Source organism: Empidonax traillii, unplaced genomic scaffold, assembly GCF_003031625.1.
Source record: "Empidonax traillii isolate 1590-97213 ecotype Southwest subspecies unplaced genomic scaffold, ASM303162v1 scaffold554:size495636, whole genome shotgun sequence".
NCBI classification, from domain to species: domain Eukaryota; kingdom Metazoa; phylum Chordata; class Aves; order Passeriformes; family Tyrannidae; genus Empidonax; species Empidonax traillii.
In genome coordinates this window covers 1,235-26,355 of record NW_020955747.1, presented here as the reverse complement: position 1 = coordinate 26,355, position 25,121 = coordinate 1,235, and the positions used below count along the sequence as shown (strand labels likewise).

The window sequence follows — 25,121 nt, the reverse complement described above, 5'->3', positions numbered from 1 at the left end:
AGGTTCCTGGAGCCCAGGTTCTCCCCAGGGCTCGCTGGGACCTGACACTTGGCAATCTCCAGCCAGGAGAGACCCAGAGCTGCCAGTGGCAGTGGCCAGAGGTTGCACAAAGCCAGGGAAGGAAGAGACTGAGCAGAGCATGTGCTGGCAGGGTAGGTGCATGGCAGAGGGGAGTAAATGTGTAAGAAACTGCGGAAAAAGGTTGGTCCAGGCTTGGCTTTGGCTGCCCAGCGCCTGGTGCTGCGATGCTACTGAGAACTATCTGGTTTGACATTGCAGCCACTCTTGGTGTCACCTCTGGTGACATCACCACCCCATGACACTGCTGCGAGTGCCTTCCCCCCCTCCCACTCTGCTGTGGTTTGGGTTGTCCTTGACGTGTGATGTGTGTTTGTACAAGCCCATCGGTGTGTACAAGGACATGCACACCTTGGCATGGGGTTAGTGACTCCTGGGAAAACCTGCTGTGCATTTGGACAAGTCCAGGTACCACGGGCATGGGAAAGTTCCAAAACTGCGCCAGGTGAAACTGTGGCCTCTTTTCTTTTCCTCACCTTTGCTTGGGGACTCTTTTGCTTAACCAGAGCTCTAATAAACTGTGTGCACCCTGCCTTCATCCCATGTAAGTACCCAGACTGCTCTGCCCACAGCAGAGGCCTCCCTTCACCCAACAAGTCATGCCCCAATGAGGCTGGGGCTACGTCCCTGTCCTCGAGGATGAGGTGGCCCTGAGTACAGCAGTGTGCTGGGGTGAGGGTACCCCGTTGTTCCCCCCCACCCAGCACCCTCTGCCTCATTTGACTGTCCCAGAGTGTCACTCAGTCTTCCCCAGGCCCAGGTTTCCTGCTGGAGCTGGGCCACCCCCCGTGGAGCTGGGGAGCCCTCAGGATGTGCCAGCCCTGCAAGAAGGACTGAGGAGTCACAGCTTGAGCTGGTCCAGGGAGAGCCTCTGCATCCCTTCCTCCTCCCCCTATTCACTGCAGCTGCACCTGGCTCTGCCAGGAAGGACCATTTCTCGCTTGTGAGACAAGGGAAAATTCAGTTTGCTTCCATCACACCAAGCCACCAACAGCAACCCTAATTCAGCTCTGAGAAAGGGAAAGATAAGGCGAGATGTACCAGATGCATTTGGGCAGCTGGTCCCTGCCTAAGCCAGGGCGGGTTGAGGGTGGATGGAATGGCACCTAGTGGAAGTCATGCTGTTACATTGATTTTAGGCTGGTCTGCTTTGGGAGAGATTAAAATAGGACAAGCTCAAACCCCCCAAGCACCACCCTCTGCTGCAGACACCCAGCTCCCAGCATAGCACAAACCCTGGGGCTTTTCCTGTGTACGGGGCTTTATTGAGGAGCCAGAGGTTTGGGAGATCCACCCCGCCGGTTGCTGGAGGCAGGCAGAGGCTGCTGAGGTACTACACAGGGCCTTGGGGATGATGTCCTGCTTTCTGCAAGGCTTGGAGCCAGGATGGGGTGACCATGCTGCAGTGACCCTTGGCACCCCAGGGACCTCCTGGCCCTACAAACCCCCACCCGCATCTCTTCCCACCGGGGGCTTGACCTGTGCAAACTACGAGCATGTGGCTGGGGCTGCATTCCCTGCGAGCCCAGCTCTGGCAGGGAAAAAGGGTCTGGCCAGGGTTGTTCACCCCCAGGAACATGGTCTCCATGTTCTGCGTGAGGCGTCCCCAGCATCCCTCCCCCATGTCCTTTGCTCACGCTCCGTCCAGGGGAGGGGTGGTCGGTGCCACTTGTCTGCAGGACTGGAGCAAGCACTGGGGAGATGCCACCAAGAAGCTTTGAAGCCCACCAGTTGGCTGCTGGCTCCCTACAAAGAAGCTGTGAGCTGGCACCCCAACCCTGTGCTACAGGGCAGTGCTGGTGGTCTCTGCGTGGCCCTGGGTGCTTGGCAGTGGCTTCAGGTAATCCACGTGCTTGCAGGTGTCCTCCCGGTTGTGCCGGACGTAGCAGATCACGTAGACGATGACCATGGCGAACCAGCCGAACATGGTGATGAACATGGCCACGTCCGTGGTCCTCTGACGCACGCTGCAGAAGTTGACGCCGGCATCCAGGACCTGGAGCAGCGGCTTGCCCACATATTCCTCCCGTGGGGCCGTATGGCAGGTGATGTCCTGGACAGAGTCAGGGTCCAGTCGTGCCTCCCACAGCACCTCCTGCAAGGCGCACTCGCAGTGCCACGGGTTGTTGGCCAGTCGGAGCTTGGCATTGAGTGCCAGCAAGGCCTCCTTGGGAATGCTGCGGATGCGGTTGCTGGACAGGTCGAGGGTCCGCAGCCCTGCTGCCACCCCTTTGAAAGCCGCCCTGTCGATTTTCTCGATGGCGTTCCTGGAGAGATCGAGTTCCTCCAGGTGGGAGAGGTGCCTGAAGGCATTGCTGGGGATCCTGGTGATGCTGTTGGCATCCAGCTTGAGGAACACCGCATCTCTGGGGATGTCCTTGGGGATCTCCTCCAGGTGCCGGGAGCTGCAGAGGACGGCCTTTGCCCCTGCCCGCTCCGTGCACTGGCAGCTGGGGGGGCAGGAGCTGCCCCAGGGGACACAGAGTAGAAGGCAGAAGAAAGCCTGGGCCACGCCGGCAGCCGGTGTAGTGGTGGTGGTGAAGGTCATCTTGCAGCCAGCCAGCTCAGCATGGCTGCTGGCAACTCCCTGGGGGCGGCAGCAGCTCCTGGGTAGCAGGGCGGCCCCTCGGCGCTCCTGCAAAGCCTCTCCCATCGCTGGAGGGAAGCAGTGGGTGGAGGGGATATGACACGGCATTATTTCCTGGAACATTGTGTATGGCTCATGTGCGATGTGCCCTGGCAAAGGGGTGGGAGGCTGGGCTCAGGAGTTTGGAAAACAAGGGTGGAGTGACACTGGCTACCATCTTGTCCAGAACAGCTTAATTTGGCCTACGTTTAATTGTACACAGAGATGCAGAGATTGAAACCGCTGCCCCCTGCCCCCATCTCTGCAGAGACCACCCAGGTGGACAAAGGGTGCTGCAGGAAGGAAGTGTGGAGACAGGTCTGGCCTGGGAGCCTCTGCCCCATCCTACTGCCAGTTTCCTGGGGGGATTTGGTGGTTTGCTGCTGGAGAACAGCAGCACTAAATTCCTATCTCACCAACACTGACTGTTTAAAAAAAAATGATGAGTCAGACTGCACAGATCATCAGACTGACTTAATCACCACCAGGGTTTTAAATAACAAGATGTGGAGCTCTTTTGCTTTCCCTCCCCTTCTGGTCCATGAGCCAGTAAAAGTCACATTTCCAAGGGTTTCGCCAAAGAAGGGTTTGGAGATGAGTTTGCATTTTAAAGTAAACAAAGAATAAGGTTTGATAGCCTGACCCTGGGGGGGTGGTGAAAAAGGAGAGGAGGTGAAAAGAGGAGCCACTATCACAGTAAAGGAGGTGATGTGGAAATCCCAAAGGACACCCTAGTACTACCAGGGACAAGGCAAGAGATGAAGCAGGTGGGACACCTTTCCTCTGCCTTTGGTGCTGCTCACACCTCTCCTGCTGCCTTGGCCAGCCTGGGGGGAAGAAATCTCCATAGAGTGCAGGGTGAGAGACCAAGGGAGCCTTTCACCTGGGAATTAAATGGCCCATAGTGATGTCTTTATGGGCACTGAGTTGTTGTCCCCCTACTGCCTGCATTCTTCTGCTAATGGCATTCTCCTGGGAAGAGCAGCATCCCTCGGGTGTGAGCATCCTCAGGGTACCCGAGGGATGCTGCCCATAGCCTAGCCCGTGGCCCTGCCCAGGGCTGGGGCACTGTGGGCTCTGCCAGAGGAGATGAAGTTCTGCTTCCCGGGAATTCCTCTGGCCCAAAGAAAGGTACCGTGCTCCGCCAGCTCCGTCTCTCTGGGGCAACAAGGGCACGTTATGCGATGCCGGGTCTCACCGCCTGGAAGGGCTTAGAGGGGCTCTGAGGAGTCTCAGCCTCCAGGACCCCGGGGGTGTGCGGGGGCGATGCCCCGACGCGCCCTCCTGCCCCGCCCTGTTCCGGGACCCCGGCAGGCAGCACGACCGCCGCTCCCCGCCACTCCAAAGCCCAGGGGGTCCCTTACCGGCTCGTCCGGGGCGGCTCCGCTTCGCTCCGGCTCTGGATGCGGGTTCAGTGCCAGTGCGGGGGCGGGTGCGGGGGCGGGTGCGGTGCGCGGCGGTTCGGCCGCGATCGTGCTCGGCCCTACCTGTTGCTGCGGCCGCTCCCGCGGAGCCCCGGGCCGGGCGGTCCCACCGCGGCGGCACCGGGCGGTGCGGGGGCGGTGCAGGAGCAGAGGGGCGGTGCGGGGGGACGAGGGGAGGGGGACCTGTGGGCCAGGGCGATGGTACAGCCAGGCAGCACCCTCACGGGGCTGCAGAAGAGTGGCCGCGTGGAACACTTCTGTAACAGGGAATTAAGCGCTGCTAATGAGGTTTCAGCAATTTTCCGGAGGCTGCCGTCCAGACTGTCGGTCTGGAAGCTTGATCCACTGCTGTAAGGTAAGATCGCTCCTTCCCTCCCTGGCCGTGCCTCCAGACTGGACCTCCCTGCACCTATGTGGGCTCCCAACAGGTGGTCTCCTGTCCTCTCAGTGATGAGAGACCGGGAGCAGGTATCAAACAGTCCACGAACAGTGGGAGAAGGTGCTATGCCATCGCCTTGGAGCACATCTCCCATATTGACTCCAAACGGGTCAAATCATCTCAAACACCCACGTCTAGTGGAAAGTGTGCCTGCCCATGGCAGGGGGTTGGAAAGAGATGGTCTTTAAGGTCCCTCCCAACTCAAGACACTCTGGTTCAGCCATAATTGGGGGTGAGTCAACAAGCAAAGTGAGTTTATGCAATACGATTGGGGTGAGAACATTCAAACTGGGCTCATCCTGGAAGTGTGCTCCAAGCATGGCCTTCAGGAACAATCTCTGCTTAAACTGCCATAAGAGACCACCAGCCTGTAGCTATTTAATACATGATTTATTGAGCTGGGTTGAATACACTGCCAGACTGAGCCCCTTCCCCTTGCCAAGCCCCACTGCATCACTGGTGAAACTGCAGTTGTGCTGTGGTAGCCGCCAGTGTGGGATGAATAGCCCAGGCTGCCCAGTGTCTGATCCATCAGAAGAACGTGGGAGAACTGAAATCCTACCCTGACCAGTCCCAAGCATAACTTGCTACCGTGGGGCTCTTCTGGGTGACCAAAAATGTCTTCACTGTGCCTTGTTCTCCCCATGGCGGGCAACAGAAAATGTGAGTGAAAGGCCCTTTAAATGCAGAGATATCTGGGATTGACACACTCCTGTCCCCTCTCCTGTCCCTACCTGCTCAAGGGACCACAGAGCACAGATCACCTGGTCCCAGCAAGCTGCCCCTATCCACCCATGTGCACCAGGGGATGGGGACAGGCAGGTGACATTTAGCTGGTGCCTTGGCTCAGGCAGAGGGAGGGAGTTCAGCTACAAGCCGGAGCTCAGCATACACACGCAGGATCACATGTCAATGTGGGGCATGGCGGGTGGGCCTGTGCAGAGCTATGAAACCATAGATATATAAGCCAAGAGCTGCTCACACCTTTGGAAGTGCTGGGTCACAGCTCAGGACCATGTTGTTGTGTCTGAGGCAACCAGAGATACAGAGACAGCTGCCACAGGAGCAACTCCAAGCCTTCTCCAGAGCAATCCTTTGGGAACTGTGGCAGAGGGGCTGCCAGGGCTCAGAGCAGGAGCAGGGAGCGGTGATGGATATCCTGGTGGAGGAGTAGCTGGGGCTGGTGAGCTCCCAGCGCCCACCCTGAAGCTGAGAGCAGGTTGGAGCTGAGGGAAGGATCACCTTGCAGGAATAGCCCTGTGGCTCTGCATGGCCCAAGCTCTGGGCTAGTGCTGTGGGCTAATGTGGAAGCACCAAGACACAAGCTGGGGCTGAGCTTGGTCGCTCAGGTGACTGGGATGCACTGTCTAGGCAGCCCCTGCCCCCAGGGAGGGCACACTTTTCCTCCCACAGACCTGCAATGTACAGTCACAGAAGCACCCAAAGCACCTCGTCTCCAGCAGCCCCCATGGTCTCACAGGTGAACTGGGGTGGAGCTGCAGGTCCCAGCCAGAACCTGGTCTGGAGCAGCAGGAGCCCTGGCCTGTGCTTGAGGCCTCAGTAGTAAGCACCGAGGATGGTTGAGACCTTGTGTAGGAGCTCCTTGTGGTTGGCATGCAGGGGGATCCTCTTATCCAGCACCTGCCAGCGGATGCACAGCTCCGGGTCACAACCCTGAAGGAACTGGAAGGGGACAGACATCACGTATGTGCTGCTGGTGAGGGGCCATGCCAGCCACACCCAATAGCACTCCTAGTCCTCAACCTCCTGCCCTTTCTCTTTGGGGCACACATTGGGGTGACACCCCACGTTCATCCCTATGTTCTTCCCCCAGTCTGTGCAGCTGGAGGATCCCACTCCTGCTGAGGGCCAGGTCAGGGAGCCATGGGGGTGACAGTCCCATACCGAATTCAGCCGCTTCATCTCCACGTCGTTCTGGTTGTCAAAGTGGACACTGACAGCGACCGTCTCGACCCAGGCGTTGTCTGTATTGCGGGGGTCGTCGAGGTACCCCTTGTGTACCTGTGCTCGGTGACAGAGTTGCCACATCAGCAGAGCCCCCCCTCACATCTCTGAGGGCATCAGAGGCCCCTGGGGGTGGTGGGGTATTGCCCTGCAGTTCTTCTGCCCCACTGGAGACCAGCACCCCATTGCCACTGCAGCAGGCACAGACACTGGAGTGGGCAGCCCACCCTTGCGGTCTCTGGGCTGCTCCCAGACCCCCACACATGCATTACTGAATATCTCCACCTCCTCCAGCCATTCCTCCCTGGTGGGAGCAGTGGCCAAGAGGTGAGGCACCCTGCCCCTGTACCCTGGGGTCCCCATGTGGCCCTGTGACACCATGATGGCCCCACATCACGTCCCCTTGTGCATCTACTTCCAGGACACCTGTGTGCCGCTGCACAGGGGTGATGCCTGCATGTCCCCATCCCACTGGGACACTCACGTGACCCAGTATCACTGGGACACCTGTGTGCCCCCCACCTCAGTGCCTTGTTTCAGCAAGTTCTGGAACTGGGGCCAGAACTCCCGGCGGAGGATCCACTTGAGCTTCAGCGGCAGTGTCTCCCCCGGCTCCAGTGACCCCTGTGCCAAAGCAGATGTCAGCCATGTGGCCTGCCATCAGCACAGCCCAGCCTCCCTCCCTGTCACCAGGTTGGCCATCAGGCAGTTGTGAGCCACCACCGCAGAAGATGCCACAAGCTCTTGTGGTACCTCCCTTCCTCCCTCTCCTGCCTGAAGTCCTCAGCTCTGCCCAGGCAGATGTCTGAATGTGCCTGATGCAATGTCCGCCAAAGGATGCTTTGCCAATGGCTTAACTTGCTCACAATGAAGGACTTGTGAGAACTGAAGCCATGAAGGAGGAGGGAGAGGCTCAGGGTGTGTGGGTGTGTGTGAAGGGACCATTGCTCACCCAACACCCCTCGCATGCAGATGTTCTGCAGGAGAGTCAGAGGTACCTCCTCAGACAAGGCTGCAACATGTACCTGTGATTCCCCCTTTTCTGTGGTCCATCCATCCATCCATCCACCCATCCATCCATCCATCCATCCATCCATCCACCCATCCATCCACCCATCCATCCATCCATCCATCCATCCATCCATCCATCCATCCATCCATCCATCCATCCATCCATTCACCCATCCACTGCTCCCATCTCCATCTTCTGCACCAGCTCTTTTCCCCCAGCTCTTACCCCAGGCAGAGCCCAGACATCTGACAGTGGGTACTGGGCTACCAGCACTTCCAGCATCTTCTTCAGGCTCTTCCTTATAATGGACCCATCCAAATTCCTCCTCCAGCTGTGAGAGAGGCCCATGTCATGCTGCAGCTGCACTTGGCTCCCCTCCTCCCAGCAGTGGTTGTATTGACAGCACTGGGTTTGGCCAAGTCCCAGTCTCTCCAAAGTGGTTCCACGGCCCCTTTTCCACCCCACATGCCCAACCCTGTGCTGGATCAGGACACCTCTGTGTCCCCACACACTCACCGGGTCACAACGGGGTGCAGGGCATGGTTGGGCCCGAAGCAGTGCAGCCTCCCACGGCCCCGCAGCCCTGTCCTGCCCATGGGGTTCCTGTCAGAGTGAGAGTGAGGAGGTTGGGATGCTGCCAGAATCCCTATGTGCACCCCTATAGCACTTCCCTACCACTGCACCCCACCTCTTTTGGGGTGCTGTGGTGTTTTTTTGGGGATGAGCCCTGAGCACGATGCATGCCATTATCGCTGCCGCACTGTTAGCCATAGGAAAGCGGGAATGGGTTGGATGCACCCTGGTGCCCCTGAACTCTCCATTTCCTAGTGCTTTGTCTCCCACCCCAGCTCCCAGCTCCCTGTGGTAGCTGCACTCACAGTGGCAGCCCGTCCTGCACAGCGTAGAGCCCGTGGAAGCTCTGCCGGTTGATCAGCCCATCCATGGTGTTGTAGTTGATCTTCAGGAGAGACTCCAAGGAGCTGGGGGTGGGAGGCAGCCAGGCAGGGAGGGCTGGCTGTGCCATTCAGGAAAGGGATAGAGGAGTGGGGAGCCATGGGGAACACTCACAGGCTGAAGGGGTCCTGCACAGCCATGTCTTTGTGGTCGGCCGAGTAGGCAGGAGGGTCGTAGAGCGGGAAGTCCACCTGTGGAGCACATGGCTGTGTCGGGACTCCCTTGCATCCCTACTCTGGTGGCAGGCAGGGACTGGGATGTCCAGGGACACCTTATGCCCCAGTGTATTCCTCTGCACAGCTTCTAGCATCACTGCCCAATTGATGCTCCTGGATCTGCTGGGGACTCAGCTCAGTGTCTCAGCTGATGGGATCATGCCCCCATGGAAGTCAGTGCTGGATCCTGCCCTTGACCCTGAGCCAGCCTTGCTTCAGGAAATGCAGAGGCGGGTGGTTGTACCCTCTTGGTCTCCAACCAAGCATCCCCAGGTATCCCTAGCACTGCAGATCCCAGCAGCAACAATGCCCTTTTCTCTGGGAGAACCTCAGCACAGCCGCTCCAGGAAGACACTTGTCTCAAGGCTTGGAAGAACAGCAGCTCCCAAGTGCAATGATGGGTCTATCCCTCCTCCCACCCCTGCCTAGGTCTGCCTCACACCCCTTCCTCCCACTGCCCAGGGTCACAACTCCTACCTCCCAGGGCACCTTCTCATCTGGCACAGGGAAGCGGAGGGTGTGAGAGCCTGGGTACAGGAGATTTCGGGCAAGCACATGGTACGGGGGCCGTCTCTCCTCAGCTTTCCCCTCCATGTCAGCCTCCCTGAAGTCCAAGGCTTTAGAGGAACCTGTGAGACAGACACAGACAGCAGGGTCCCACAAAGCAGGACACTGAGTCCAGTGCTGCGGACTAAGGCTCTGCCGAGAGGCCTGGCTGGGTCTCTCCACGAGGATGTCCCCTGGGGACCTGGACCCTGGCTTCCCTTCCAACAGGTCCTGGAGGAAACCCCAGGGAGGGTGGAAATGGCCACAGGAGGGGCTAGATGGCCTCATGGAGCCACCAAAGCTCCCAAGACCGAAGGAATCTCTGCCTTGATGTTGAACAGAGAAGTGCAAGGGGCTGCTCAGCCCTGGTCTGGGGCCCTGGGCTTCCCTGCTGCTGCTGGGGTGGAGCTGGGCTCTGCTTACCCACAGCTGGCAGGTCCTCCCCTGAGCTGAAGCCATTGCCTCGCAGTGCCTGCATCATCCACCTCAGGGCCTGGGCACTCTGATGCACCTGTGAGGGACAGGAAAGGGTCATCCCCCCGGGTCTCCGTGCCCCTGAGTAGCGCAGGATCCGACCCTGGCAGGAGGCACTGCTGCCCTTGGCACTGACTGCCAGTCCCCATGGACAGCATTGATCCTGGCTGTGTCGTGAGGTTTGCCTTGGAAAACCATCTCCAGGGAAACATTTTTATAAAGCAGATGGAAATGGAACTGGAAACAGGAGGTGCCAGGACTGGGTCAGCTCCCTGGGCACCCCACTGCTTGAGTGGGGTGTGGGACAGCTTCACAGAGAGTCCCCATCTCCAAGAGGTCTGGAGAGTCCCCTTAGGCCAAGGAGAAGAGCTGGGTCAGCTCTAACTCTTTGGGTGACCAGTGGAGGCAGCAGCTCATTCCACCACTTCCCACTTGCATTCTGTTCCCTTTGAACGTTCCCTAAACAGAACATTCCTCATAAACCTTTTCCACTTGGATGTTAATGGCAAGGAAGCTCAAAGTGTCTGAAGAGGTATTCAGACAGATTTTGTGCTCTGGTTCAGTTGACTCAGCCCCTGGAAAATCTCACCTTTCTTGAGTAGTTCCTCTGTTTTTGCCTCACCTGGTCTTCCAGAGAGCCCAGTCTCTGCTCCACCACCCCCGTCCTCTTCACCCGGTCCAAGTCCAGCAGCTCTGCCAGTACATCAACCCTGGAGGGACAGTGCAGATTGCAACCCCCTCAGCAGCGACTCCTGCACTGATCCCAACTGTTCCCTGCTCAGGGCACCAAAGGATGGAAGGAACTCCCTGTCTCAGGAGTGACAGTACCTCTGTGCAATGTCCCGGATCATCTGCTCTGTGTTCTGCTTCTCCTGGCACTGCTGGTGCTGCAGGTAGTTCTCCTTCAAGAACATCTCCCATGAGAGGAGGGCAGCTTCTTCGTTCTTTTCCAGCTTCTCCTCTGCCAGAGGAAGGGGATGGCAGTGCTGTCAGATCTCTGGGCATCCCAAATGCCAGGGCCACAGCCCATGTGCCCAGCCTCATGCCCTGAGGAGGGGGCAAAGGGGAGGAGGGTCCTCACTGAGTTTGTGGTGCGTGGCTGGTCGGCGGAGCAAGCCACGCCGGACCAGGAGCTGCAGGTGGTTGAGCAGGATGAGGGGTGGGGGGGCGGGGGGGCGGCCATGGTACTCCTCAATCAGGTCGTGCCGCTGGAACTTCCAGATCTGGTCCGTGTGCTCCTGGACCTGCTGGAAGGTGTAGCTGGGACAGATCCCAGGTGTCAGCCGTGCCGGGGGGATGAGGGGGCACATCATCTTCCACCCATCTCCCTGATCAGCCCTGCCCCCCAACTGCTGCTTCCACCACATCTCCAACCCCCCAGACTCACTTGAACATGGCAATAAGGAGGTTGAGGAGGAGGATGTTGGTGAAGAGCAGGTACAGGCACAGCAAGATGACCGTCAGCCACTCTGGGAAGATGGGTTTCTTGTTGTCTGCATTTGTCTCTGGGCACTTGGGCTTGTAGGGGTCAGTCCCGTTGGGGCTGCACTGGTCAATGTTGAAGTTGACCCCTGTGGGAGAGCACAACATGGCTCTGTGGTGACCAAACCTCAGGGTGTCTCGGGGAGCACTAGGCAGGGATTTGACCTCCATCTGCCACATCCCAGGTGCTCTCCTCACTGCCACCTGCTGGGAATTCCATGGGCCAACATAGCATGATTTCAGTACATTGGCCTTGTCACAGCCACCCTGCTCGTGACATGTGCTGTCACGCTGGAGTCCCTTACCATCAATGTAGGAGGGAATCTGCCCAAAGATGGTCAGGTAAGAGTGGTAAACCACACCACGGAACAGCCACTCCACGCGTTCCTCATTGTGGATCAGGATAGCCTGCTTGGCTACCCCAAAGGATACTACCCACACTGCCAGCAGGAAGAGGAAGAAGAAGACATCCTTCATCTGCAAAGACAGAGAGGAAGGATAATTGTGTCCTGGAGCAAACCCCACCCCAGGATGGGATAACATGGGTGGCACATCCAGCTGCCCTAGCAGGATGGTCCAGCATCACCCTGGCAGTATGGGGGGGAGCTCTCACCATGCGCTTCACAATTATGATCTTGGGCCCCAGCGTTTTACTGACTGTGAAAATGTGCATCAGGCGCAGGCAGAAAATGATAAAAGCCAAGGACAGTATGATACGCCCAGGATATAATGTCGATGGGATCAGCCTGGGCACAGAAGAGAAGAAAGGAAACGCCTCAGTGCCACCAAGGAATCATATAGAATCATTTAGGTTGGAATTACTGTGAGGGTGGTGAGGCACTGGCACAGGTTGCCCCAGAGAAGCTGTGGCTGCCCCATCCCTGGAAGTGTTCAAGGCCAGGCTGGACAGGGGTTGGAGCAACCTGGGATAGTGGAGGGTGTCCCTGCCTCTGGCAGGGGGTTGGAACAAGATGAGGTCTAAGGTCTCTTCCAACACTTAAACCAGTTTGTGATTCCACAGTTCTATGAAAATACTATCGAGCTCTGCAGCTTACCTGCAAGTCAGTCCTGCGATAAAGACTAGGATGGCACAGATATCCAGCTTATTCCAGAAGTCCTTGATGTACAGGGAAGCCATTTTCACAAGCCCGAGCCCATCTGGATCATACAGCAGCTGTTGGGAGGAGAAGAGGGATTGGGTGTAAAATACTCATCTGCCTCACAGAGGGGAGGGATCACACAGATCAGCTGATCATCACTGGACACTGTTGCTGACCCAAAGACAACCTGAGCCTACAGGCTTTTCTAAACAGGCATGGAAAGAGCATGGGGACACCTGGGACATGGGGCTCTTCAGGCTGGGGGAAAAAGGCACTGAGGCATTGAAGCAAAAACTGCAGAAACCTCAAATATCAAACAAAGCGTGGACATGTTGCTGGGAATTCACCCAAGGAAGGAGGTGTGTCCTCCCTCTTCTAACATTCCCAAAACCCCATGTTCTCCTGCATGTACACAAGGCTAGGTCAGGTGCAGCCAAGGAGAATCCCCAGCCTCAGAGATGGGGGGACCTGACAGTTCCATGTGCTGGGGGGGACCTCTCTGAATGGACGGTGATGTGAGAAGTAGCATGGGAACATGAGCTGCTCAGGACCTCCCAGGAGCCCCCAGAGGGGCGTCTCTCCTCCTCTGCCACCTCCCAACCCCGGCTCTGCCTGCCCTGCACCTGGCGGGTCTCCTCGCACACCAGGGAGAAGAGCCAGAAGTAGATGAGGTATTCCCGCCAGGATGGCGTCGGCTGGAAGTCGACCATCAGGACGTATGCAAAGAGCAGGAGGAAGGTGAAGTAAGAGAGGATGTTCATGAGGAAGATGACGACGGGTGCTGTGAAGAAGGCTCGGAGGCGCTTCAGGCAGCCCATGGGCTGCAACCTCTTCTCCCTGCTGGGAGCAGGGAGGGTGTGGGCTCAGCTGCCCAGCGAGATTACACGGCAGCCTCCTCCAGCCAGCCACAGGGTGAGGCTGGAGGAAATCCCTGTCTCCGTGCATGCATGCCCCAGCTGCCAGAAGTACCTGAAGGTGATGAGGTTGGTGTAGAGCAGGGGGAAGAACAGCATGCATGTGATCACCCGCCAAAGCCCGTTGTCCACACACAGCTTTCCCCACCAGACCTTGGTTAGAAAGGCCTGTGAGGAGGGAGGAAGAAGAGCTCTGGTTACAGGGAATGAAGGGCAGAGCCCCACTGCTGCCTGCAAAGAACCCTGGATTTTGGGGACACTTGGACACATCCCCTCCAAGCACTGCTGCTGGGAACCCACCTGGACACCCCCGTGGGACACAAAATTCATGTTCTTGGCCTCCAATGCCAGCTGCAGACAGGTTGTCTTCCCCCAGGCTTCAGAGACACGGGTGAGAAGTTTCTGGGCTCTCTCTTCATCCTTACGATAGCAGTCTGTGAACACGCCTGAATGGGCAGGTACCGGGGAGATGAGGCTGCATTCCAGGACAAGGCACTCACAGATTCACCCTTTGCAGCAGGATCAGGACATTGCACCTCACAGTGGTATCCCTGTGCTCCCACCACCACCTGGGCACAGTCCTTGGAGCATCATGGCCCCAACTCTGACAGTGGGACCCCCGTTTGGCACCCCTCCATCACCCCCAGACACCTCCTGGGCAAAGCTTGCCAGCCCTATGGGGTGCAGGAGCAGTTCTGGGGTGCTGGTGCCCTCCTGCTCACCAATCGCCTTGTGCTCAAACTGTTCAGCCAAGGCCAGCATGTCATCGGTGGTGTCTGTGTCCTCCTCCTCCTTGGCCAGCTCCTTCAGGATCTTGCTGCAGGCAAGTGCAGCTGCCATGCAGTCCTGGCTCTGAGACAGAAGAGGACAAGGAGAGCATGGACACTCTGTCTGTCAAGTTCCATGAGTCCTGTCAAGCCCTCCCCAACTCCCACAGGAGGTAAGGTGGGTGTCCCAAGCAGACTGGCACTCAGGACGGAGAGTTTGCCATGACAAAGGCTCAGCTGGGCTCCCCTCCAGGTAACCCACTGCCACGGGGAATATAGTGACAACCCTGCCCTCCTCATGGGATGCATTAGGTGGTGGGATAGAGTGACTCCTCAGCATGCTCACCATGCCACCAGCCACACTGCCTCTTGTCTTGGGGTGCTGTTTATGAGTGGAAGCCTTCTCCAACCCAGCTGCCCTGCCCCTGTGTGCCCAGCCCTCTCTCAGCCTCTGCAAGGACTAGCCCACTGCTGGCTCAGCGCATCCCCTCTTCCCATTTCGGCCAGGAAGGGAAGGATCTGGCCTCATGGTACAGTTGGAGATGGACACCAAGTCCCCTCAGGCTGTCTTCCCTTTGGCTGGGGTCAGGCTCAGGACAGCTTGCCTGCTATCCCAAATCCCAGCAGATGCCACTGTTGCCCTTGGGGCTAGAAGATTTGGCTCCACCTGAGCCCCTCAGCCATGACCACCAGCTCTGGGCCATGATACCTGGGCCCAGATGATTTCTGCCAGCTCCCTGCGGTTCTGGACCACAGCCCAGATGAGCAGGTCTCGGACGGGGTCCATGGTGAAGGTGACTCGGCCAGCAGAGCGCTTGTAGAGGGATCGGAGACTGGACCCCTGAACCTGCAAGGTGTGTGATGGTCAGACCTGTTCCCTCAGCACAGAGCCACCCAAACCCTGCGTGCTGTGTCCACCACCCGTGCAAAGGACTTTGCCCAGATAGAGGAGTGGCCAAGACTGGACTTATCCTGGAAATGCCAGGTGGAGCTGTGTACCCACCCCACTGGGTCCTGCCCACCACTGTCATGCAGCCACACAGTGCTGCAGGTGTAGGAGGGTGGGAGTCGCACCTGAAATGCAGGGCAGCTGACTCAGGCAGGGTTTTAAGGGGTTTTCAGTAGGATTATTGAGCAGACAAGAGGGCAGAGACCTAGCTGCAATATTCAGGATGGCTCCCTGAGCCAGTATCCCCTCCCCACTGCAACCCTGCCATCAGGTAACCTGGAGATGCGTACGTTCAGCTTGATGTGCGGGACGGGGATGGAGAGCCGGGGCCGCTCTGTGTGCTTGGGCTTGGGGTACAGAGGCTGCGTGGAGCAGCCCAGCAGCTCCCGCAGCACCTGGGAGACGTGGTGCAGCTGGAGCCTTGGTATTTTGGAGCCAGCCGTGTGCTCTCTCTCCTCCAGCAGCACCTTCTGCAGCTTGCTGTGGAACAGGCAGGATGGTGCCAGGTTGTCATACAGGTAAACCAGGGTGTCCCAGGTGACAAAGTCCTTGAGACGCACTCCCTGTTCCAGGAACAACTTCACAAACTCTGGCTTGTTGGAAATCAGGGCAGCTGCCATCACGGGGTGGAGATCTGTGGGCTGGCAGGCCAGAGGCAGAGGTGAGGGGCTCCATGGTCTCAGAGCAGGACCCCACCAGGCTCCTCACTCAGGGAAGATTTTATCCCTGAGTGCACAAGGAGTTTCTGGATGTGAAAGAGCATCTGAGAAGTACTAGGACTTGTGGGACATCTCCAGAGACACACAGGTGGATTAGTACACTCGCTTCTGTGGCAGTGGAGCCCTCTGTTCACTTGGCTACTGGGTGGAGGGATGGATAGGGCAGAGACAACCTGTCCCATGTTCATGAATGTCACACAATCGCAGAACGATTTGGTTTGGAATGGACCTGAAAGCCCATCTCATTCCAACCCTCTGCCATGGGCAGGGACATCTTCCACTATCCCAGGTTGCTCCAAGCCCCATCCAGCCTGGCCTTGGACACTTCCAGGGATGGGGCATATACCCCCAAATATTTCATTTTTGGATTCCTAGTTCTGTCCAGCTCTTCCCAGTCCCACCAAAGGTACATGAGCTGAGGGAACTCAAACTGGTGACCAAAATAGGAAAATCCCTTCCAGGTCCCACAAATCCATCAGAAAGGATGGATAACCCTGCTCAGCTTTGACCTCTGCTTGGGAGCACTTTTGAAAAACAGGAGAGATTAAGAGCCCTTGGCAATGCAGTGGGAGCTCTGAAACTCTCCCCAGGCACAGCTGAGGTAAGAAGTGCCCCCTCCATATCCACAGTCCTGACAAGCTGTAAGCGTGACCACACAAGCATCACAGATACTGCCTTACCTTCCAGTCATGGTCATCTGTGAAGATCTCACTCCGGGCAATGTCCACCCTGTTCCAGGCCACAGCTAACTTCAGCTGGTGATCCCAGTTCTCACGACCAAAGTGGTCCTGGTTTCGGGATGCTGCGTGCAAAGTGCGTATGTTAGAACAGAGGATCACCCTTGGAGGTGTGGCCCTTTGGGATAAACCCCTCTTCCTGATCAGTTCAGCATCATAAGGTTTGGGGACCCTTTTGGTGACCCTGTAAGTCAGGCAGCTGCAGGAGGTGACTTGACCCCCATCCTGTTCACCTTGCCCCATCCTCCCAAGCAGCCCCTCAGCCCTCACCTTTGAAGAGGGCCTGGAGGATGGCCACATCAACATCCTGCTGGCCATATTTGCCCTCTCTGAAGATGGTCAGGAGCTGCCGGCTCCGCACTATGTCTTGGATCTGCAAGAAGAGCCGTGGGCAAGAAATCAGCAGCAGCATCTCCTCCCTGCTGCTTCCCACAGATCCCGGCCCTGTACAGGGCAATTCCTCACTCCACACAGGTTGCCTGCAGAACCCCTGTGCTGTGTCCCCCAGCCTGGCAGTGGTTGATCCCAAACAGTCCCTCTCTGCCCCAAAGGGAGCAGACAGTGGAGGAGCAGAGCTTGAGGCCATGGGGTGCTCACCAGGACAATGATGAGGATGGCTGGGGGCAGATGAGCGTTAACTTCCTACTGGGAGCTTTCCTGATCATGGGCCAGGGCCCCCAGGGACCTCTTTGTTCTCCACAAGCTAAGAGGAGCCTGCAAGGGACTCACCTTCTTGGTCCACTCCACCAGCTTGCCCTCAGTGAAGAGCTCATAGGTGTCCTGGAAGAGCACACTCAGCTTCTGCTGGATCAAGGCGATGGTTATCTTGGACACGGGCAGGTTGGCCACCTGCGCGATGACATCGGCCACACGCCCAGACCCTTCCACGATCACACAGGGAGTCCCATTGGTGATGGCGTTGTAGATGGTCTGCAACAGGATGGGAAAGGCTGGTCCTGATCCCATCCAGAGAGTAGCAGACCCTCTCTGAGCCTGGGACCCCACTGCTGCTCCCGACACTCATGTCAGGGTGGCACCACACTCGCTCTGACACCGAGACCAGTGCCCTGGGAAGGAGCTGCCCTCACCAGCACCCCCCTCAGCTTGGCAGAAGCAGTTCCTTACATCGAGAGTCCCTGGGCCTCCTTCCAGCACCACACACACGATGGGGATCTTGATGGCAACGCCTGCAGGGAAGTAAAATCCAGGGTCACCTCCCCATAGGGCAGATCCCCCTCATGTGTTCCCCTCTGAGTGGTGGGTTGGGAAAGGCAAGGTGGGAGCATTGTCCCTGACATGTCAGGTTTCAGGAGAGGCAGGGAAAAATCATAGCAGGTGCTGATTGGCATGGCAGATCAGACACGTCTGGCATGGCAGATCAGACACATGGTGTGATTTTTGGGGGTGTCCTGTACAGGGCCAGGAGTTGGACTCAAGGATCCTTATGAGTCCCTTCCTACTCAGGATATTGTGTGATTCCATGATTCACGCTGCTGGAGTATGTGTGTTCATGTGTTAAAAACAGAAGATCATCTGCACAGCAGGAAGGCATCTCTTGGAAACCCCCTTGGAAGCCTGGCCCTTTGGGAGAAATGACTCTCCCTGATCAGCTCAGCAACACAAGGTTTGGGGACCTCTTTGCTGACCCCATAAGTCAATCATCTGGCAGAGAAAAGGTCTTTTATCTGTGCCACTGAGGAAGCAGGTTCTACATTTATCATGGCAATCCTTTCAGATCACTTTCCCAGATCCTCCAGGCATGCCACAGCCATTCACTGGAGCCCAGGATGGACACCTTCACCAGGGAATGGCCCATCCCTACCTCAGGCCGGGCTGTGTGTCACTGTTACCTCCTTTCACCTTGGTCTGCTCCGAAATGAACTTCTCCAGCTTGGTCCTCAGGGGGATTTCCACCCCGTACCTCCCGTGGGTCCCATCATCCACCAGGATGAAGTGGGAGTGGTTGCTGTCCAGGCACGACAGGCTGCCTTGGTTCTCCTCATCCAGCATGTACTCAGCAGGAAAACCACCCTGTAAGGTGCAGGAGGAGAGACTCTGGGAGAAGCCTGGCACAGGAGCACCTGATAGTCAAAGTAACCAGCGGGTGGGACAGGAACGTGCCAGCATGTGGGGACAGTCTGGACAAACAGCCATCCCTTGTATCCCCCCACCACTCACATCAGCCTTGCTCCACCTACCCTCATACCCACAAACAAATACCAGCCCATGATTCTGGCAGTATTCAAGGTCAGGTTGGATGGGGCTTGGAGCAACCTGGTCTAGTGGAACGTGTCCCTGCCCATGGCATCCATGGAACTGGATGGTCTCTAAGGTGCTTTCAGACCCAAACAATTCTGTGACTACAATTTTATGACCATCACTCCTTCTGGTGTGGCTGGGTTGTGCTGGGACTGCCGGCCACAGTGACATCCAGAAACACCTGTTCCCACCACAGTTCTTGGCAGGATTTCCCCAGCAGCCGAGATGCAGGCAAAGCAATCCCCCCTCCAGCTTTGCCCTGCTCACCATGGGGCAGATGAGGCTCTCCCGGTTGTACACAGTCCCCCAAGTGGCAATGCCAATGGTGACAATCTCGCCCTCCTTGTGGCTGCAGCTCAGGATGAAGTCTCTCACTGCCTCTCCCACCTGTTTCATCACACCAGCATGGGACCCCCCTGTGATGATCCAGGCTCCTGGGGGTCACAGAGGGCCATGGGAAGGGAGAGGTTCTGCTCACAGCAATCTCCAAGCATCCCCCTTATTCCTGCAGGTCCTTAGGGATGCTCCATCCCTGGCCTGGCAGCACAGGAGATGCCTTCTTCACTCCACCTCCCTCTGAGCCTGTCTGCAGTGACTGAGCAGGAACAGCCCATCCCTGGAGGAGGTGGTCCAGGCAGGGACCTACAGGTCTCCTGGACCAGCTCAGCATCTCCAGAACAGCCCAGCTCAGGGAACTCAGCATGGCCAGGTGACATGTCTCTCACCCGCTGCAATCACAGGGAAACCCTCTGCATCCAGATCACCTTTAAAGGTCCCTTCCAACACACGCTATTCTATGATTCCATGATTTCACGATTCTGTGATTTCTTACCTGTGGTCTGGGCCACCTTGACTAGCCCTTGTCGGAAGATGTTCTTCAGCCTTGGCTTCATGATGAAGTTTTTGGCTCCCCCAGTGACTGAGATGAGCAGGTTGGGTGCATCGAGGCCCCAGTGCTGCGTCATGAGGTGGTAGATGACCCGTGGAGGGGTGTCTGAGGAGACACGCACATACTGCGAAGAAAAGGGAGCATATACATATTTTGGGTATAAACACTGGGGTCAGGGTAACAGGCCACCTCCACCGCAATCCCTCCCATCCCACCAAAGAGCACGAGGCTTCCCCATTTCCCAGCAGAGTCATGTTGCTGCTGCTCCAGGTCTTTGTCCATGACCCTGTTCCCATTAGCTTCCCTGTGAATGAACATTTCCAAGACAAACCTAAGGACAAGGAACAACCACTCCTTGAATCATGGGTCTCACAGTGTGAAGAGCAACCTTGAGGTTTCAGAAATGGACGGAGAGGGAGGAGGGGTCCTGTCCCACCCCCCACCTCTTACTTGGGTCAGTGTTGCCTTTGGGGCAATCCCATCCTTTTCTAATATCCTCTCACTCAGAAGGGAAATCCACCATGGCAAGGCCCAAACACTGGCTCCCCATGCACCACAGGTGGGACAAACCAGTCACCTTCCCTGTCTTCTGCCCCAGGCCCATGAAGCGGATATCACCGAAGGCATCCGTTGGCATTTCCTGGATGTGCCTGCTGGGGTCCCATTCCTTCCCCAGGAAGATGGGAGGCTTGGCAGCATCGTCCAGGTGCTGTTCCCTGAGATAGCCACACTCACACACGATCCTCCTGAAACACACACCAGCTTTGTGTTGAAACAGCTGAAACTCAAAAGGCCCAAGCCCAGCCTCAGTCTGGGCACGAGGTGCTGTTCTCCTTAGGAACACCATGGGTACCCACATCTCCCACCCAGCCCCTCCTCCAGATCAGAACTTGTGCAGAAACAAAAGTGTTGCTTGGGGGGGAACTTAGGAGAAAAAAGAATAGATATTTTCACCTGTAGAGATTTAGTACAGAAATATTTAGGATTAAAGTGATTGCCTGCAAAAGCATTGGTAAGGGTTAGGGTGTCTGGGACACAGAATCTCAGCCATGTGGTGACACACAGCAGGGTGAAGAACCAGTTAAAAAGGGATTTGTGAACCCCTGTGACAGAAAAGTGAGATTTTCTGGTGCTGTAGCTTTGTCACCAACACCTGCTTCTGCTCTCCTGGCAGGGAAGGGGAAGGAGGGACTGTCTGACTTACCCAGAATCTGAAGTCTGGGAGCTTTCCACAAAGTAGGTGCACTCCTTCTTCCGGATGTTTTCAGGAATCCAGGAGATGAGATTTTCCTGAGGGAGCAGAAAAAGCAGTAAGGGGTCAGGGTTCCTGGAAAGGGACAGAAGTTGTGCCAGGGGCCAGACACCCAGGTGGTGGGAGAACATCTGGGTGCTTCTTTGGATGTAAAGGATGAAAGCTCCATCACTGTCTGCAAGGACAAATCCAGGTGTACCCCCGCAAGAGGGGATATGAGTGCTGGGCATGTACCTCAGGTATTTGAGGGTTTCCTGTCTGTCCCTAAAACTAATCTGACCTGTTATAAATGCTCCTGTTCATGAGCACTCGTTAAGGCTCTTCCATGTGTGTGCCCAACCATCTCCCCTTCAGTTACCTCCTGAACTTGCCTTTTCATTGCTGCCGGTGGGGAAATGTGCCTTCCGCCTGCTCTTCGAGACGCTGCTACTGCTCTGCTGCAGGTTGGGGACCACCTCGAAGTCACTCATCTTCCTGGGGTGCGTGGCAGGGTCATCTCCTCTCTCGGGACACACCTTGTTCAGTTCGGAGGGGAGCACCTTGGCGCACCTGCCTCGCGCTGACATGGCTCCTGTGCCTTGTGCTTCTCAGCCTCCTCTCTCCTGTTCCTAGGTTGGGAGGTCCTGAACATCCCCATCCTGAGCGCAGCAGAAGAGAATCAGAGAATCACAGAGCGGTTTGGGTTGAATGGGACACTAAAGCTCATCTCATTCCCCCCTCGCCTGCCACAGGCAGGGACATCTTCCACTAGACCAGATTGCTCCAAGCCCCATCCAAAGGGGACTTCAAAGTTAAAGGATGCCCATGAGCCAAAAGCACTGAGGAGCCCCATCCATCATTCCCTGCGTGGAGACTGGTCCCTAGGAAACTGCCAACCCCTCACCACGATCCTGACACAGGGGCCACATGGGTGATGCACCAGCCTTGGTGCCCCGTGGTGTCCACACATTGCCCCCCACCACCTTCAGCCTGCCAGCCCGCAGCTCTCCTTGCCTGCTCTCTGCTGCAGGCAGCTGGGATATTTCTGGCAGCAGGGAGAGCAGGAACTAGGTCTCTTGTGTGAGCAGCTCGAGTGTGGCCCTGCATGGAAAATCTGTGTAGACACACTGGCTGCAGAGATCGGGCACTCCCCTATGCGGGGTCCCGTGTCCCCTGCAATGGTGCCCCGGGAGCCCTGAGGTGCACACGGGCTCCCTGTTTGGTGGGGGTTGCAGAACTCCTGAGCCCCAGCTGAACACTCACAGGCCCTTTGCTGAGGTGGGAGAGCTGCTGGAGCAAAGGGAGATGGTGTCCCCCGAAGGGGGATGGTATCATCTCAGGGGAGCTGGGATTAGGTAACACAGGAAGCATCAGTCTCAGGTGATGCTCTGGCCAAGCTGTGGGGTTTATGGAGGATTTTGGCTGCCTTTCTTCAAGCCAGACTCTGAACTGCACCCAAGGGTGGGGAGTCATTGTGGGGACAAGGAGTGCTGAAGAAAAATCATGAAGCAGAAAGGGAAAGCCCTTTAACCAGCCTCCCCCTTGGGATCTACACAGCCCCACTGACCTTGGGAGGCAGGTTTTGGCAGACTGTCTTTCCGCATCAGCACAACCCACAGCCGATCTGATTTCTTGAGAAAGAGTTGTCAAAATAAGGTCAAACGCACCCTTAATTCTTGTCTGTGGCCCCCCAAGGCAGAGAGGGTGATAGGGGCTTGGAGCATGGACTCAAGCAGCTCATAAGCCCATGCAGCAAGGGCTCCCACCCTTACTCCTCCATGGGCACCCCGGGAGAGACAACTGGGCTTAACACCTGGAATACTTGTCTTAAGAAGCTCAGGGACAAGGACAGAGTCTCTCCCGCAGCACACGCTGCCTGCCACCCCAGTTTGGGGAATCAGGTCACCCCTCGGCTGCACAGCGGGGTCTCAGTACCCACTGGGGTGCAAAGATGAACCCTGGCTGTGAACCTGCCCATCGCCCTCCCCTCCGCCGGCACGACCGCAGCGAGGCTGCCCGTACCTTCCCTGCAGCATCCTCCGGCAGCATCACCGGCTCCTCCGCTTCGCGACTGCCGTAGGGGTTCAGCCTCTCGTCCCTCTCCTCCGGCGAGTCATTCTGTCACTGGAGACACAGGCGATGAGCGGAGAATAGGGCAGAGCTGCCTGCAGAAAGGAGGAGGTGGCAGGCGGCTGGCAGCTTCCCAGCAAATCAGGCTGCGGAAGCGATCCCTGCCGAGAAGCTGCAGCGCCTAGGCAAGCCCCGAGTTTGCTGGAGAGGCTGAGTCACGCTCCTCACTACCCGCAGTCCCGCTGCCGTCAGCCCCACGCGGGGCGAGACGCTCCATCCCGAGCCCCTCTGGTCCCAGGGGCTGCTGGGACCCCAGCACACGGATGCTGCCGGAAAGGAGCGGCGGCGCTGATGGAGGCTCGGGTGCGTTGCAGGTCTGACAAGTGTGATGAAACATCCCTTCCCTGTCAAACAGCCTTTATATTACAGAAGTGTATTAACTTTATGTATATATATATATATATATATATATATATATATACACACTATATATATAAGTGATCCACTGCAACATAATGAGGCAGTGGAATTTTACTGGAGACTTTGGTGTTGTTCGTGCTGAAGTAAAACAAACAAAAGGACAGCCCAGCCCCGGAGAGAAGAATTTTGCTTCTGTGAAGTTCAGAACAGCCCCTAGGGGATGAAGAACATTCCTGGGACATCCAGTGTAGTGCAGCATCCCACCCCTCCGACAGGGCTCTGAGACGCTCCCAGCATCATCTGGTGTCACAGGTCAGTCACTGCAGCCAAAGGGACTCAGGGACACCTGGATCAATAGACAAGCAGCAGAACGCTGCAGAAACAGAGTGGCATTGCCAAGTTTTATTGTGATTGGAGATTTGGTAGTGTGGGTGTTAGTGCTCAGTCAAGTTGTGTTGTACCTGAGCACTTGATGGGTGTGAAAACCCCATGCAAAACCGCATTTGGGTACCCTAATTTGGCCAGTACCTCTCAGGCCCAAGAAGAATTATTTACCCCTGTAATTCCATGCTTTGCATTCCAGCCTGGTGCCTTAGTCAGCACGGGCCAGGCATGAACTTTTATTGAGGAACTTCATGTAAAACCACAGGTAACAAAAGTCTTTTGGACAGTGTTTCCCATCTCCCCATTCCAGATGTTCTCCTCCTCCCATTATGCTCCATGCCCTAAATGAATCCAGTCTCCAATGGATTTACAGCCACTTAACTTGCACTGGCCACAAAATTCACTTAACAAAACCAGCATCCATCTTCCCTGGGAAATGTGCTAAGCAGCAAAGCCGGGTCAGGCCAACAGCCAAGGCAGTGGATGCTACAGCAGTGATTTGGCTGCTGTGGCTCAGTGGCAGGGACAACTGGGAGCCTGGGAGACTGCAGCTCAGAGCGAGCTGAGGGTCCTGCAGCACCAGGCCCCAGCCATCCCCCTGGCTCTTGCTGGATAGTTGTGTCCAGAGAAGGGCAACAGAGCTGAGGAAGGGTCTGGAGCACAAGCCTGATGAGAAACATCTGAGGGAGCGGGGGGGGCTCAGCCTGGAAAAAAGGAGGCCTAGGGGGACCTTCTCATTCTCCCCAACTCCCTGACAAGAGCATGGAGCCAGGTGGGGACTGGGCTCTTCTCCCTGAGAATAAGGGACAGGATGAGAGGAAATAGCCTCAGGTTGTGCCAGAGGAGGTTTCAGCTGGATATTAGGGAAAATTTCTTCACTGAAAGGCTTGTCAAGCATTGTAACAGGCTGCCCAGTGGTGGAATCACCATCTTTGGATGCATTCAAAAAAAATGTGTGGATGTGGCACTTGTGCACACGGTTTAGTGGTGAACATAGTGGTGGTGCTGGGTTGATGATCTCAGAGGGCTTTTCCAGACTTAGTGATTCCATGATTCTATGATGTTATGATGGCAAAACATAATTGGGCAGTGCTGAGAGACAGCTGGGGAGAGAGATGCTGCTGGATCTCAAACGCAGCCACATCCTTCAGGTTTGAGGTGAAGCCCTGTGCCCCTTTAGGCTGCAGTGGGCTCAGGTGCTGGGGCCAGGCATTAAACCAACAAGCAGGGCCCAAATGCGAACACAGTGCTGCAGTCACCTCCTTTAGCACACTTCCCAGCCCAAGGATGTGAGTTAGCACAGACCATCTGTGCCATGAATTCTGCTGGTTTCCCTGAACAAGAGCAAACAGCTGAGCTGCTTTGCTGGGAGAACAGATGCCACTAATAAGGCAGTAAATAAATCCATGTGCAGTGCTTTACAGTTCGGTTGTAATTACCTCCGAGCTGCCAAAAGAGCCGACGGCA

The 25,121-nt window shown here is 56.5% G+C and overlaps 2 protein-coding genes across 3 annotated transcripts; both read right to left on the bottom strand.

The window, feature by feature from the left end:
* Window positions 1–1,339: 1,339 nt before the first annotated feature.
* LRRC3 (leucine rich repeat containing 3) lies at window positions 1,340–2,731 on the bottom strand. Its single transcript, XM_027897669.1, has one exon. The coding sequence runs from the start codon at window positions 2,729–2,731 to the stop codon at window positions 1,862–1,864; it is 870 nt and encodes a 289-aa protein (XP_027753470.1). The 3' UTR covers window positions 1,340–1,861.
* Window positions 2,732–4,938: 2,207 nt separating this feature from the next.
* Window positions 4,939–23,160, bottom strand: TRPM2 (transient receptor potential cation channel subfamily M member 2). 2 transcript variants are annotated; one of them, XM_027897684.1, is made up of 33 exons: window positions 22,803–23,160; window positions 21,173–21,439; window positions 20,754–20,839; window positions 20,127–20,295; window positions 19,493–19,673; window positions 18,928–19,094; window positions 18,252–18,432; window positions 17,527–17,588; window positions 17,131–17,331; window positions 16,672–16,774; window positions 16,345–16,466; window positions 15,236–15,586; window positions 14,706–14,843; window positions 13,952–14,081; window positions 13,530–13,675; window positions 13,285–13,397; window positions 12,939–13,155; window positions 12,271–12,389; window positions 11,829–11,961; window positions 11,521–11,692; window positions 11,121–11,304; window positions 10,815–10,993; window positions 10,562–10,694; window positions 10,356–10,443; window positions 9,683–9,770; window positions 9,191–9,342; window positions 8,613–8,689; window positions 8,423–8,524; window positions 8,061–8,147; window positions 7,770–7,875; window positions 7,055–7,156; window positions 6,473–6,589; window positions 4,939–6,250 (listed from the first exon to the last, which is right to left on the bottom strand). In XM_027897684.1, the coding sequence occupies exons 2-33, from the start codon at window positions 21,365–21,367 to the stop codon at window positions 6,125–6,127; spliced, it is 4,527 nt and encodes a 1,508-aa protein (XP_027753485.1). In that variant the 5' UTR covers window positions 21,368–21,439; window positions 22,803–23,160; the 3' UTR covers window positions 4,939–6,124. The 2 variants fall into 2 exon arrangements, with proteins under 2 accessions (XP_027753485.1, XP_027753486.1); XM_027897685.1 differs by having other exon boundaries at window positions 12,939–13,152.
* Between the last annotated feature and the right edge of the window lie 1,961 nt (window positions 23,161–25,121).

Coding starts and splice junctions, on each gene's coding strand:
- TRPM2 (XM_027897684.1), bottom strand. CDS start 21,367: ATGTCAGCGCGAGGCAGGTGCGCCAAGGTGCTCCCCTCCGAACTGAAC. Junction 11,962..12,270: donor ATCGCAGGACTGACTTGCAG/GTAAGCTGCAGA, acceptor TTCTGTGCCCAG/GCTGATCCCATCGACATTAT. Junction 11,305..11,520: donor GATTCCCTCCTACATTGATG/GTAAGGGACTCC, acceptor GCTCTCCCACAG/GGGTCAACTTCAACATTGAC.
- LRRC3 (XM_027897669.1), bottom strand. CDS start 2,731: ATGGGAGAGGCTTTGCAGGAGCGCCGAGGGGCCGCCCTGCTACCCAGG.